This window comes from Anas platyrhynchos, chromosome 21, assembly GCF_047663525.1.
Source record: "Anas platyrhynchos isolate ZD024472 breed Pekin duck chromosome 21, IASCAAS_PekinDuck_T2T, whole genome shotgun sequence".
Lineage (NCBI taxonomy): Eukaryota > Metazoa > Chordata > Aves > Anseriformes > Anatidae > Anas > Anas platyrhynchos.
Genome location: NC_092607.1, coordinates 10,347,879 through 10,363,512, shown reverse-complemented (window position 1 = coordinate 10,363,512; position 15,634 = coordinate 10,347,879). Strand labels below are relative to the sequence as shown.

At 37.8% G+C, this 15,634-nt stretch overlaps 1 protein-coding gene across 12 annotated transcripts in view; it reads left to right on the top strand.

The window, feature by feature from the left end:
* Positions 1 to 15,634, top strand: part of RIPOR3 (RIPOR family member 3) — a 62,457-nt gene that overhangs the window by 21,340 nt on the left and 25,483 nt on the right. For 7 of the 12 annotated variants that reach the window (XM_027473156.3, XM_038166372.2, XM_038166371.2 and 4 more), the window contains 3 exons: positions 7,570 to 7,698; positions 12,009 to 12,155; positions 15,004 to 15,082. In XM_027473156.3, coding sequence (XP_027328957.2) covers positions 7,598 to 7,698; positions 12,009 to 12,155; positions 15,004 to 15,082 — 327 coding nt within the window. In that variant the 5' untranslated portion in view covers positions 7,570 to 7,597. Of the gene's footprint in view, positions 1 to 7,569; positions 7,699 to 10,595; positions 10,694 to 10,716; positions 11,058 to 11,404; positions 11,466 to 12,008; positions 12,156 to 15,003; positions 15,083 to 15,634 lie in introns of those variants that run through there. The other 5 variants (XM_021276782.4, XM_013105718.5, XM_038166374.2 and 2 more) reach the window with 5 other exon arrangements.

Sequence of the window (15,634 nt, the reverse complement as noted above, 5' to 3'; positions counted from 1 at the left end):
GAAGAGCCTGTTCATCACTTGTAAATTGCTCTCTCTCAAAGCCATCTGCTTCTTCTCTTGGTAGGAATTTGTTTTTAAGTATTCATTATAATGTAGCTCACTGCAGACTCAAATTCTGCCAAAGCTGAAAAAGCTGCAAGTCAGGCTAGCGTGTGGAGCCTGCCACATTCCTGAATCTCTGATTCAGACTTGCAAGTTTGTCATCAAGTTTGAAATTGAAACCAGAGGAGCTTACAGCAAACCCTGTGCTCATAAATCAGCTGATAATGGGTGAATTGTTCTGTGCCTTTCCCTGAAGAGGAAAGCAAAGCTCAGTGCAAAAGTACACGCAGCAACCGAAGAGCTATGATGTTGGTGAACATGGAGAAACTACATGTGGCTGTGTGAATATGCTGCGTACTGGCAAAGGAAGTAAACAGGGATTTGGGCTATATGCAATCCCTGATCCTTCTCCTATTACAACATTACAAAACAGTTACAGTGGGATTTACAGCCAACTTTGATTCTGGGTAACAAACTTCCATGAAAGAAACAGGCGCAATACATCAGCGTGCGATCTGTGACAAGGTCTCTGTTGTGCCTTATTTGTTTGATATCTGCTGCCACTAGAGGGAGGTACAAAACTGACCACAAAATTATGCCTTGAAAAATAGTTTCCAGGTCGTTAACTAAATATGGGCCAACTTTGCTGCCGGGATTCTACTGAAAATCTGGAATAAATGACTGATTAATTTCCTCTGGTTGTGCACCAGTGTCACTGAGAATAGAACTTGGATCTGTATACTTAGAAAACTAATTAGAAATACAGCAACATATTGAGTTGCAGGCTTGAAAAACAGGTCATCAAGGACCTGAAAGTCGAGTCCTGTGTTCAAAGAACTACTCTAGAAACGGTTACATGTGAGTCGCTACCTCCAGCACAGGAGAAGCTGTCTGAGGGGAGTGATTTTGCTATTTAAATTTATTGCTGTATGGCCAACTTGGAGACTCAGAACTTCATTTCCAGAAGCTGGCATAAAGCTGTAGAAGGGACTAATGACTAAAGCAGTAACCTGGATCAAAGCTGTTTATCTGACTTTCTCTTTATGGCTTAAATATGACCAGGAGGAAAGTATGTCAGATATGTAGCATTTAAATACATATTTAAGAATTGAATCAGCCCAGAAAGAAATAAAATTTTCAAGAGTACCTAAATGAGTAACACACTGAAGCCCCATCTTTCCATATAGTGTGAGTTATTGATGTAATGCTTATTAAAAATCAACGGAACTAGATCCTAAGAGCCTAAATTACTTCTGAGAATGGAATTATATTCCTAAATCACGTAATATGTCACGTAACAGACATAAATTTGGTGCAAATAAAAGGGACAAGCTAACAATCTGATTTAGGCAGGTTTAGGCCAGGAAGTTGTGGAATGCATGTGCAGGGATGTAGAGAAACAAAATCTTCCACTTGCAGCAAAATTGCTATGTAATTGCTCACATTGCTCAGTTTTAAACGTGCAGAAATGTGTGGTGAATACGAGTGGAAAAATGACTGCTCATGGATCTATACAGCTGTAGCTACTGGGCTTCACAGCAGTGTAGCTAAACATACCACTTTGGTAGAAGATGGTTTCCTGCATGGATTGCCTTTTTCAGCAAAGAAGACTGAAGAAATTCATCTGTCCACATTGTTTTATTCTCATCATAGGAACTGGGGGGAGGAAGAGACGAGTAGGTGTGAGGTGGGAGAGCAGGCAAATTGCAAAGGAGAAGCAAAATGTACCTCTTAGTGGTTCAGACATGGTTGATAACAGTACCAAGGGGAAAATATTCAAAAGCTCATCACAGACATATTTTTCTTTATTACCATTATCTGTTTTACCATATGAATCTGATAAACAGAATACCAAACATACATTTTCCATTATTTGCAATTGCAGTGGCTTTTCCCCTGTCTGTGTGGTGGACTAGTTAGAGGTTATATGTATTGGCATGAGACATCAGTTTTGGATAAATGGTATCCTGCAAACAGAATTCCTGTGTTACACTGAATTACATATAACCTATTCAGATTGTGCTGTGAATTTCCACGAAAGGATGCATCTGAAGAAAGGATCCCTGTTTATGTGTAATGCTGTTTTAAAATGGCTAGAGATGTAGCATCAAGGGCATTTTCTGTCTTCCTAATTCAAGTGTCGTTAATCTTTAGAAAAATAACCACATTTTTTTCTTAGTCCTGCCAATAACAGCATAAATAGAATGTTCGTTTAATAATTGAACAAAAATGCTAAAAAGTTAAGGGGCCTTCATCATAAATTTGGAATGTTTATCTAGCAAAGTAGCCATTGCTACAGAGGTCAATGGTTTTGCTAAAGAATGCTCGAGAGCAAAGATTAAATATAGTGTGTATTTTCCCAGTGGATTCAACACTGTGCTGTACACAAGATGGTCACTTCATTCGTTGTTCTGTCAGCCTTCATTACATATACCTTTAGAGTAATTAGGGCCGAGTCATGATGTTATCACATCACAGGAGTTTCATTAAATTTAATGGTGTGGATTCTTTAGATCCCCAATGCTGCAAAGTAAGTGCCAAGATCTAGAAATTTCCAGCCTGTTCCAGGGTACGCTAAAATCACAGGAAACTTCAGTGGTTCAGGCCAACCAGCCCTAAGACTCTGTTCAGAAAGTCTGACATTATTGTAATACGCTGTGGCAATCTGATTTTTTTTTTAATCGGTATCATGAGAGACTCAAATGTCATTGTCTGCTGCAAGTGTTTTGAAGTGGATACCACCCGTCAGAAGCAGCCAGAAATGTTAGCTAACTACACTGTTTCTGAGTTTTGAAATAAATGATAGGAAGAAAAATAATTATGATTACATCAATATGATGCTAGAAAAATTTAGATCTTAACTTGGACTTTAAAAGTTTTCTGATGTTATTATGCCAGGATTGTCTTTTCACCTATTAGGTGCTTGCAGTATGTATTTCTATCAGCTAAAACTCTACTGCCAATGCAGTTACAATAGCAAAAAAGATATTGTACTGGAGTTTATAATAAATTCAGGGAAGTGAAATGACTAACTTAGAACAAAGATTTTTTTTTGAAATATCAGATGATTTGTTGGAATCACAGATCATTCTTAAAGTCCAGAGAATGTCTCTGGAAGAGGATTATGTTGTGATAATACAAAATGAAGTCAACTCTTTGGTTTATACAACTAGAAGATAGAATGGCTCTACCACAATCCCAAGTAAAGCTAATGTAACATTTCCAAATAAAATTATGTATAAAAATTACAAGAATAATCAAGGAGAAAGCATCAAGTGGTATAAGGCAAAATGTCATGATGCATGATTTGTCCAGAATCACAAACGTGATCCTAAAGCCACTTTACTGCCATTGGCATTTAATATTTTTTTTTTCTTTTCACTGTGTTTATTTTCTACAATGACTAATAATTTACTTGATTTCTACCTGGCTTTTATTCTGTGAGCAATATGCAGCTGCTGCTTGCTGAAGCCAGGGAACAGCAGTTTCTGGCGTACTTGTTGCCCAGGCTATTGCCTTGATGCGTGTATTCACAATCAGCTGAAGGAACCAGAAGTCTGGCACACTTTTTGCAGATACACAACTAGGAGCAGGTGTGTGCCTCTTAACCAACAGGTTATTCTCAAATGGGACACTATAATATTTTAAGAAAGCATGAATATCTTACTCTAGCAATAGTTCATCAAATTCAAGTGAACCTCTTGAAGATATTAGAAGAAAATCATGGCTACTAATTTAAAGTACAAAACACAAGCAGAAATATTTTGCAAGAAGTCAGTGAGTCATATTTTCCTCATAAATTTGTTGAAACCATTGTGTCCAGAAACAATTAAGTATGTGACTAGGGTAGGAAAAGTTTAGCCATAAACACAAACAGACACCAGCTTCTTGTTTGTAGAAGATCAAGGTCCTTTGGCTCGAGGAATACCCTGATACTAACAGAGACAAAGTAGAACACGAAGTTTGAGTGTACTTATTGCTGCAAAAAAAATCAAATGTTTGGTCCTGTATGTCTGGATAATTGGTAATTCTTAAGGCTAAATGCTAATACTTTACTGGTATATGGCAACTCATTGAAATAGGGACAAACATACTCCTTTAATTTGAAAAAAAAAAACCACCACAACTCTTTTGATTTATATTAAAAATATATTTTCTAAGACCTGAAATCTCAATCTTACAACACTGCAGGTATTAATGTGTTTGAGTATATAAGCATCCAGCAGTTCAGAGGTCTGTTTACAACTCAGAAACATTATGTTTGATTCAAGCTTTTTTTTTTTTCCCCAGTAGCTCAGTGTTTCTGTCACCCCTGGCAGTAGACTCCGTCAGTTTGGCCTGATGTTCCTGTACTCCACACATGCCAGCCCCATGCTAGCTACTGTATCCACATTCTGTGCTTTTTGGGAAGATTAAAAGTGAGGAAGTACCTCTGCTCCCCAGGGTATAATCCTGGCATTTAAGAGATCTGAAGACGTTGGCCTACCCAGCAGAGATTACAGGTTGGAAGATAGATTGGAGCTCAGCTTTGTTGGGCTGTAGGGGGGTCCTTATCTGATTTATTTTTAGCCTAAAGGGACAGTTGAAATTGAAGACACGTCCAGATGCTCCTTCTCAGGGCAGTTGTAACATAGCTCAGCACTTTTGTACAGACACTCTGGCTAGCGAAACCCTGTGTTTAAACAACTGCATGTATAAATCTTTCTTACTATTAAAATGTTGTCAAGACATTCTTCATATGACCTTCTAGTCCGATGTGTGAAACGAGCTGCTAGATTTCTAGGTTACAACCAAAATATGTGTGCCGGTGTGTACCATGAGGTATTTGGCTTTATCAAAATAATTTTAAAATAAGTAAGATAAGTCCTTTAACATTGTTTTCCTAATATTATTCAGATTCTCTCATAGGAAGGAACTGTGAAAATGTGCTTGTGAATTGCATGTAAACGTAGCTATACGTTGGAGCTGCACATGACACAGTCAGTGACCTTGAGGGCTGAGCTTTGTGCTGTTAAAACCAAACAACCCATGAGTATTTTTAAATGTTTATGGCTGTGCACAAGTGAGGTCCAATTCATCTCTCATTTCTACTAATTTGCAATATTTTCTTAAAGTCTGAAATTATATTTGATTTATAAATACATATGTGGCAACAGAATCAAGTCTAAGCAGATTAAGCAATTTCTTTCTTTCACCAGCTGAAGTTTGAGGGTCTGTACATTTCCAACATAACTCTTCATGCTGAGAGTTCTGTACCACAGACTTGTATTTCAGAAGTCATCTCAGCATTTTTCACATCACTTTCCCTGTCAAGGGTCTCCCTGTTTTTGTTTTTGTTTTGTTTTTGTTTGCTTCCTATCTATATGCTTGAAAAGCTTCTGTTCTCTTGCTATAGAGGCTTTAGGAATCCTATAAAGTCAGAAAAGCTTTTCCTGCACTTCTTTCCTTGTCCTGTCTCAAGAAATAAGCTCCCCAGGTTAGGGAGCTGAGGAATGGATCCTGGGAATCTGGCTCAGCCTTCAGGAGGGATGTGGTCAATAACCGTGAGGCTATTCCTTTTATTTCTTCCTTTAACAGCTTGTTATGCAATGACATTTTTCAGCAAGTTGCATGTTTTTTTTTTAGTCTACTGATCCTTTTGATGGGGTGACTGTTCACAGACATAAGCATCTGAAAACCAGAGGAAAGAATGGAAAATATTTTGAAACTTCAGCTGTGATGTGGTTCAAGTATGCTCTCTGATTAGGGGTGTTAAGGAGGCATCGTTTCAAAGCAACAGAGCATAAGTGCTGTAGAGTATGATTTAAAGGTGATTAAGGTGCACCTAAATTTGTCCGTGTAACAGATTTCTGTTGATGCTACTGGAGCTATGGAGTCCCGTGGGCTTCAGTGCACTAGATATAAAACCACTAGCCATATCCAATATTTTTTCTCTATTTAACAAACTAGGTAGCTTGCAAAGCAAGGTAGCTTTTTGCCTCAAATGTATCATTTTCACATCTTCTTCTAAAATGCTTTGCCTGATTTTATTTTTTCACAGATGTGTTCATGAGCTTGGCAGATCTTGTAGAAACAGGAGTCTTTTAGCTCAGCTCAGGGCACTAACTGAACGGCTTCTAAAGAAACGATCGGTTCTCAGTTCTCGCTTGCCAACAGGATCTCTGCTTGTGGAAATCCATAACAGCTTAGTGACTGCCTTGGTAGACAATGATACCTAAAGCATAGTCACTTACAGTAATGCCCTGTACTTGTAGACTAGCCCAGAATCAGCAAAACACTCCAATCTCATCCCTCTTGGGAAGGATAGTTCAACCTTTTAGATCTTTGTATGCAGTCTGGAAGAGCATTGAGTTAGGTTGCTCTTCAAGTTAGTGGCAGAGCCAGGAAAAGTCTTACCCTGACACTTCATGGCTTCTAGGCTGAGTAATTGCACCCATGCTGCTGGAATAATGTGGGGGGAATAGGGGTTTAGTGCAGATGTTTCTTTCCAGTACCTACACTGATAGATTAGGTAATCTCACTAATCTTCAAAGTGTGTTCTATAATGTAGGAAAAATTTCTGCATGGAGCATCTCCATGTGGAGGTCTTTGTTGTCGTTTGTACTTCTCTATACAAATAGATACCCCAGCTTTTTCTTTTAATCAGTTAAAAATTCTCAACAACTTCAAATGGAGTTTTGTGTGAGTCAGGAGTAAGAACTAAGAGAGGAAATTAGGATTTGGCCCTCATTTTGGCCTCATTAAAACAATTAAAGCAAAGCTGCAAGTTGTGGTGTTTATATTAAACCAGCTTTGGGGAAAAGGAAGGGAATGCTGTATATTAATTGTCCGGGTGATTTTCTACAGCTGCTTTGAGAGATATGTCTGTTACTTATATTGTAACTTGGATTCTATAGACATATGGCAAAGAACACAACTCTCCAGAAAGCAAAAAAGTTTGACTGATGGAAAACAGAAGACAGCAATCCAAAGGAAATCCTGCCAGAGGAGGAGCATGAACCTGAAATTTACTGTTGAAACCAGATTTCTGCCTTGGGCTTAAGTACCACACTCGGCCAATTCTACCATTGATTTCAGTGTGGCTCTGCACAGACGCAAAGAACTATTTTTTTGGACCTGACTAAGTCTGGAGCTTAAGTATTTTTCTGGCATTCAAACTGATTTGGAAATACATGGGTTGGCGTGAACTCCTTAAGCAGTGGGACAATTACAGGGCTTTTTAAAAATCAGAAATGCAGACAGCCTGTGAATAGAGGTTATTCTGGTTTTTACATAGTGAATTTGTAAAATCAATCAGCAATTGCAGAGGGCATAAGAGATTTCATTGCACTGTTTAGTACTCTATTAATTGTATTGTGGATGGCAACAGAAGAAACCTGTATAGCAGAGAAGTCTTTTTTTTCTATTTAATCTACTGCCTGTTTTTCTGACTTTCCCCTTTCTTGCAGCTCAGCACTTGCAACAGCACAGGTCTAAGCCAGAACTGCCAAGTAGGTTTTGACTCATCTGTTTTTCCTTTTATTTTAGAAGCCAGTAGACTTGCTGATTGGCAATCATGTCGGTCAAACTGACATTCGTGTCTCCTGGGGATGGCGGTGGTATCAGCAGGAGTTGTTCCTTCACTGGATTCAGCACTGTGCAAAGCAGAAAATTAGCGTAAGTAACACCAAAAAAAAAGCATCTGATCATCTGGACAATGAATGTTAGGTACCATGAATGTATTTTTTAACAAAATCAGGTATATATAGAAGTTGTTTCTTAATCTTGATCTTAAAACTTAAATGAGTGTTGTCATGGTTCACTGGTAAGCACTTACACTTTACACTATACTGTCTTACTGCTATATACACTGTGCTTCAGAGGCAGCTGAACTTCTGGTTTGTGAGAGAGATTATGTATCATATTCTTCATAGTGTCCATTTCTTCTAGAAAAATGTTGATATGAAAGGTGTTACCTAATACCTTTTACAATCACTGACCTCCACTTCTCTGCTGTGTTTCTGCAGGGTGAAAAGCAAATGTGATCACAGAGATGATCTCACTTGCTGAAGTTGGTCAGATATAATAAAATCAAAAAGATATGGATAAATAATACCAAAAAATAGTTTTCCACTTTCCATAAAGTAATGTTTGGGATCTCAGCATGCTCAAGAATTAGTATTAATGTTCCAGTAGGAGGCATTTTTCCCTGACATCTGTTCTAGTAATACACCTGGTAGTAAAAGGTGTATTCTGACTAATAGCAGCTTTCAGATAAAGTGGAAGGCCTTCTGAATAGTTATGGTAATTGAAAATCTCATAGACTTTTAAAAAGATGGTGATATTAATGGTGAATCCTGGCAAAAAATGTCATTGATCCCAACTAAAATTCTCCTCCAGTTATTTAAGTGGAGTAGCATTACGTGAGAGGAAGGACTGCTTTCTGGCAATGACACAAACTAGAGGAAGGGAGGAAGACAAAGAGTCCAAGAAAGCTACTGCAAATTCACTACTGTCAGTAACAGGTCAATAGTATAGCCAAGGTTGCAATCCAGTCCTTCAGTTTTCAGTCCAACATGGTAATTGCTAAACCATCCTGCACTGTTTTTCCCTTTTTGGTTATTTACAAATTGTTGTGTAGCCTTGCTTTATGCAGATAGCTGTGCAGCTTTTCTGCTAGAAGTGTTCTTGTTCTTTTTCTTCATGTAGTGATCCTTGTATAGCCTGTGGAGTGCTTTCTGAAGATATGATACATAAATAGAAAGTAATATAATCCCTGACAACCAGTGCATGTTAGAATAATAACAAATCATTTAGAAGTATCATATAGAGGTATTGGAAAGTATGCCTCTAAAAGTATTGTATCCCAAAAAATCATATTGTGTATCACTAAAATACTGGAGTCATTTGATAAAATATATTTTCAAAGAAGCAAATGATTGTATTACCCTTTTAGGTAAAAGTAGTGTGGTAAAGTATGAGCAAAAATGAAATTCCAGCATGACTGTGATATGAACAAAAAGTCTTTACATTTGAATAAATTAATTTGTTGTGGAAGATGGAAAATAACACCACCTAGCAAAGACTAGGCATCTAAGATCTTGAAGAAAACACTGACAATAAATTGTTTAAGCAGACTTGAGCTCAAGTGACATAGTGGGAGTTCAAGCAGGGAAAAGATCTACCAGGAAAGGGGCTGAACAGCTGTTTCTCCAACAAAGACACAGTCCAGTGGGGTAAGAATGCTCAAAACAGAAACGTTTCTGTATCCCTTAAGATTATTCTCTTACTTTTAGCTGCAAAGGTTTTCTAGCCAGATGCGTCTCTTTATGCATTTTTTTATGATGTTGCTTTTTGTTATTTAAATGTTTAGACAGACAGTTTTGTTCAGGAATTATGACATTAAGAAAAATTTTTGTACTACTCAGTAACAGCCTGGTAAACACCCAAGAGCCTTCTCCAGCATAGCAAAGAAATATTCTAATCACCCTCTCCTAACTTCTCTCTCTCTCAGGCACTGTTGCAAAACACAGCAGGAGATTGCGGGGCCCTATGCAAGGTCTATCCAAAGGATGACACACAAATCAGGTCCACATGGAGATTCTTAAGCAGATGCTAAATATATTTTTGCATTTGTTTAGCAACTTCCTTTTGAGGCTCTCAGTCAGACACACTATTTCATTTTTCCTCACAATGGAAGTAAATATTAGTAGTAATACCAAAATTACTAGGTTCACAAGGGAAAATGACATAGCATCTAACATTAGGTACTGTCCCTGAGGTCCCAAGCTAGCCCTTCAACTTTTCTATGCAATGCGTGGGTTTCTAAACATCAGTGCACTGAGTGCCTATGGGCTGCATCACTCACTAGCAGATACTGAGGAAAAGGGTGACTTTTGGCTGCTTAGCTGTACTGCTTAGCTGCTGTACATGAAACTGAAGGGAAATGATTTTCTGAATTTAGGATTTGCAGTCTAAAACTCTGAAGGTAAATATCAAAACTGTTTAATTCCCCCAAAAGTAAACAAACAAAAACCAGGAGTAATTTGGGCTTTTTAATTTCAAAAAGATAGAATTGCCTTATATGTTCCGTATGGTATCTTGCTCTTTGGAGTACTCATCTAAAACATGAAAATGGATACTAATCATTTCTTTGCATGAAAGAATTTTAAGTCATGATCCTTATAAGAGACTCTTTCAACTGTTGTTATTGGCTGGACTGTTACTTCCAGTGTTATTCCTGTTGAAACCCTCTCATTTTGCATGGAATACTCAAAGATTCATTATCTTAGGGAAACGTTGCACGTTTCTAATTTAACACTTGTGTTCCTCGTTATAGGTAACCTGAGTTCCAAGTGGTTTGGTTGATTAACACTTTACAATAAGCCATCATAAAAAATAAGATAATCATTGTGGTGAAGAAACTAAATATCTAGTACTGTTTGGCAACAGATAAGGTGTTAAAAAATGAAGTTAAGTGGAAATTTAGCACCAGGATAGCTAAAGTATTTACTTAAAGGTTTCTAGAGTAGGACTGGGAACAGCTCTCAGGTTTGCTGGGCCTATTTAATCACCAAGCTCAATAATCTCTTTAGGCATTGAGTCACATGCCTAGACCTTAAGGCAGCCAATGGATAATTATTAAGCCTGTTGGAGTTCATCATTTCCCCAGGTGAGCTGAATTTAGGACGAGGATTATAGAGAAGGTGGAAAGCTCCTTTGAGTGCAACCAGTTGGCTCAGTCTCATGGAACAGGAAACTTCTTTAGCTAATGTTATTTTAGAGCCTCGACTTACAGGGAGTATTAACAAAACTAGATAAAAATAATTAAGACTTAGAAGACTATATTAGCTAGAAGCCAAGCAGGAACCTGACAATCTGAAAGAACCATTTGCGGAGAGTTCATTTTCTGCTTTAAATGTGATAGATACATAGCTAATGGTTAGGGATGTTGTAATTCATCAGGTTAGCACAAGCAGTCCTGCATGTGGGACTTCTGTTAGAAACAGTATTTGGTTTTGCAGTTGCTTTTAAAAGTAAGTGAAGTGTTAGTTTCTGAAAAAACACTGTAATAATTATATCTTGTGTGTAATCTGGGCTTGGTAGTAGGCTTTCCTAAAACATGGTAGGGCTTTAAGTGCTCCCTTTAGTGAGTACAAGCAAAAAGATAGCTGTTATTAAAGGTTTTTTTATGTTAGCTCTGTCAATTGGAAAGATAATAGCTTATCCAGTCTCTTGGTAGTGTTTTAAAGCTAATTGTGTGTGTTTGTCATAATCTGTGCTTCTTGCGTCCAAGCTAGTGCTTAGAAGTGTAAATGGTTTAGCTTATCTCTGGAGATTACTGGTAGCTGGAGAGCAAAAGTCTCTTGAATTCTACTTCCAGTTTACAGTTGTTAGGCCTTGAGCAGATCAAAAAGTCATTGCCTCGTTTTCCTGAATTGCAGGTGAGAGTCAGAACAGCAATGTCTGTGTCTTGCAGCATGACTAGATCTATAGTTGACTCAGCAGCTAGTGTGAATGTGTATATAGTATTAGGGCCTCAGCTAGTGGCCCAACAAGTCTGTTAAGACAAGTACTAACAGTATGATCCTTTACCTGTTCCAGAAATGAGCTTTTCTTTTCTTTGCTTAATATCCCCCACTTCCTGAAGAAATGAAGACCTGCACAATTCTTCTGCCTTTAAAAAGGGGCAAAAGAGAACCATTAGGCTTCCTTGAGTCTGCTTCAGTCTTGGAGAAGGAACCACTTCTTATTTTTGTTGGAGTCAAAAAAAAAAAAAAAATTGTAGCTTTTCTTCATTGGGTATGTGGGGCTGGGCCTGAATGTTCTAATGTTATCCATTGAAGTGTTTTCAGTGTGTCCAAGAGCTTTAATCCTTTTGGTAAAAATACATGGGATTCGGAAACTGGAAACTCTCTGGGTTAGGCATGTCTTCTCCGAAGTGATGTGTTTTGCGTCTTTCCCATATTTCTCTTCTTTTTCTACAGAAAGTCTCTCAACAGAAGTTCAGTGAGATCAAGAATGTCACTGAAGTCCCCCAAGGCATATTCTTCACTGCAGAAAGGGGCAGTCATCTGGGATCCAAAACCACTGCAGGTGAAGAAAATTTTTGAAGCTTTGAAGAAAGGACTTAAGTAAGGACTCTTTTTAAATATTGTAATTTACTGTACCTAGTCATGCTACTTAACTCTGTGTATGACATTGTTCTCTGTCTCCGTTTGCCATTCTTTAAATAGCATGCTACTCTGGAGTTTAAAAATCTTCTTTCATCACTGGGTGGCTTGTTGTAAGAGAAGAGCTAAGCAGATCCCCCTGAAAGACTTAATTGACATGAAGTGATAAAACAGATCTGTAGTACAACTCTATCTTCTTATGGCAGTGTAAATAACATTACTAAATGTGTTATTTCAGTTTTCTTGCTTTAAAAGTAGCACTATTTCATAGTCTTTATTATAGTTGACTGCTGTTGTCTATGGTTGTGGACAATGTTATGTTAGTAAAGACTTGACTAAAAAGGCTAAAGGCCCAATTTGTCCATTTTCTCCATCTGGCAGATGTGAGGTGTATGTAGCAGACATAAGAGATCAAAGTCTGGGCTGGCAACCTGAATTTGGGGTGTTCTGGCTTTGAGGGAGCTGTCAGTTACATCACTGAAACACTTTTGTTCAATCTAAAATGGCAAATAAAACAGATAAGCTTGATTTCTTGGTGTTACAGACCAGAAGTTGAGAAGTAGTGGTAAATGCTGTTTGCACTTTGCATCTTTGACTCCATTAGTGAGAGAAAACTGATGAAGCTTTAACTAAGTCCTGAAACCTTACTATATAAAATACGAATCATTAGAATTCATGTTGATAGATCTGGTCTAATATTGCAGGAACTTCATTTACACCCTGAGGCAGCTGTTGGAAGATAAAATATTGTCACTTGGATTTGTAAAACCTGTTACTTTCTTGTTACTGCTGCCATCCCACTAACAGTTGATTCATGTATGTTTTTGCTGGCATCCCACTAATGAAGTTCATTTCTATGTGTTTCTGCTTCCCTCAGAATTTTGCTACTGTATTAATTATGATTATAATTTTTTTCTTAAGGAAAGAACATAAAAAGCACTGTAATAACTTACTGCACGCTCACGTTTTTATTCTGATAAAGGACTATTAAGTTCTAGCCCTAAAAAAGAACAGAGGAAAAAAAAAAACACAGTCCATGTCTTTTTATGATTTAGATTTAAAACAAATAATGAAATTAAATGTTTTTGCAGAGTTTAGAATTTATCAGCGCTTAGAGGGAGAAACCATAAAGTGGATTAGTGTTCCCAGTTCTACAGGGAATGCCATATGATCTGAATCATGCCAAAACTGAGTAGCTAACTAATTGACTAAAGTAACCTACAGAAAACAACTGTATCGAATAGCAATAGGAAGTCCAAACTTTAAGTAGATACAGATTAAGTCCATTTGGTGCAGGAGCGACTTGAGTTTTTAGAACAGAATATGTTTTACGTGCCTCCTTTTTTATAGCTATAGCAAATAACTCTTTTCTGTTAACCATCTGGATACCATTCCATCAAGCTAGCAACTCTAACATGCCTAAATCTAAAAGTGACAAAGCTCTCCTAAAAGGAAAGCAAAGTCTTTCTTGCAACCAGCCCTGGCTACTCCTGCACTGAGCAGTTAACAGGCAAAGGTAAAGAGTAGGTTGCTGAATGCTGCAGCCATTGAGTGTCTTGAAGGATCTGTTTTTGTCAACAGTAAGAAAAATGAAATGCATCAAAGCAAATGTGAAAAGTACAGCTGTCTGACATGAAGCTATTTTGACTGCTCAGCGACTGTGTCTTATGCTGTATTTACCAGGTGACTTTTTCTTTCCTATTTCAACATTAGAGGAAAAAGTTACCTAAGCATGATCTGTATTAAAAGCAAAATTGGAAGGAGATGTTGTCAGCAGTAATAGTTCAAGGCATTGTGAGAACTCCAAAGGGATAACCCATGCATGTAAGCAACTCTGTGGGAGCCAACTGGCATCAAGTGCTTCACACCCTGCAAAATAGTTCCTGTTCTGGAAAAAGTAATGGTTACATTAAGAAAGTTTCTAGTATGCTAGAAGGTGGTATTCACTTCTGTTTGCTAATACACCGAATGACATCTGCCCTATCTTAAGAGTATTTCTATGGGCTTTGTTCTGCAGCCCAAGTGTTTCATGTTGCAGTTCTTTGACTTTGTAAGGTGGAATTGGTTGACGACTTACTCCTCAGTGACTGTAAGATAAGACTTGTTGAACAAATGAACTGTTTTTCTACCTAACAGAAAATGTTCCAGAAGGCCAAACAAAAAATGGAAAAAAAAAAAAAAGGGGGGCTTTGTGTGTTGGGCTGTGTTTTAAAACTTGCTGTTCTCCTACATCCCTCCTTTCTTCTTGCCTTCAGTAGTTCTTCCAGCTCTGCTGCTTTTTTACTTCACATTTCTAGAATAAAGCTTATCTTTCACTTTATTTTAAATGAAGGGAAACAACAAAAAAAGTCTGAATTCAGTGTGCATGTGCACATGTATATACATTATGCACCAGTGTTAGCTTTCTTGAATTGCAGTGTAGCATTCTCCTCCCAGAGGAGTGACAAGGATTAGGGAGATTCTTAATGTACATCATCTTTGAATGTTGGGTAGCAATATTGAACATCTGTGGGCACTCACTTTATACTTAAGTTCCTCTTCTTACAGATGCTCCTATACATCTGTCTCCTGATCCTCTATGAGTGTCCTACATATAGGACAAATATTTACTTATGGAAACCATCCCTTCTCATCCATTGACCCACGTTCCTCTATATGGCCATTCAAATATCTAGAGTAAAGCAAGAGAAGTCTTCTCTAGAGATGTTAAAAAGTTACTTTTTAACATGCTACTGAAAAAAATATTTGAGAAGGTGTTATAATGAATGTACCAGAAGGATATAACACTTGACGTTTTCTTTTTCTCCAGTGAATACTTGGAAGCACATCAGGCTGAGTTGGATTATCTCTCTGGTCGGCACAAAGATACGAAAAGGAACTCCAGATTGGTATGTTGCTCTTAATGTTAATGCCTAAATGACTTCTAAAAGGTTGGCACAAAACTAGATGGTATCTCTCACTTCTGGGACTCCCAGGGGTTTTACATTTAAAACACTGAGGTAAGATCCAGCATAGCAGCACACTCTAGAATTTACTAAGTAAGTTAGGTCTAGATGTGAGAAATGAAGTTAGAATTTCCCCGTTTCAACATGATGTTTAGATTGTATTCCTTTTCTTACTTAGGTAGTATTTCCATGTGTCTGTTCAGTGATCAGTGTTCATACTGAAGTCTGTATGGAGAGAAGCAGAAAGACCAGGCTTTGTTTTCAGTAGTTGGTGAATGTGTCCTAACAACTTAGATTCTGCTGTGTTCACAATTCCCTAGAACCGTCAGCAACAGTGCTAATGAAAAGACAACTCTCAGATCCAACTTTGCCTTCCATTTGGAAAGTAATAGCTAGACAAAAAACGTCCCGTGCACCATGACCAATGAACATCCAAGTCCTTATTATAGCTGATGGTGAAAGAATGTCTCATTTCAAGCATCCGTTGGGGTGTTG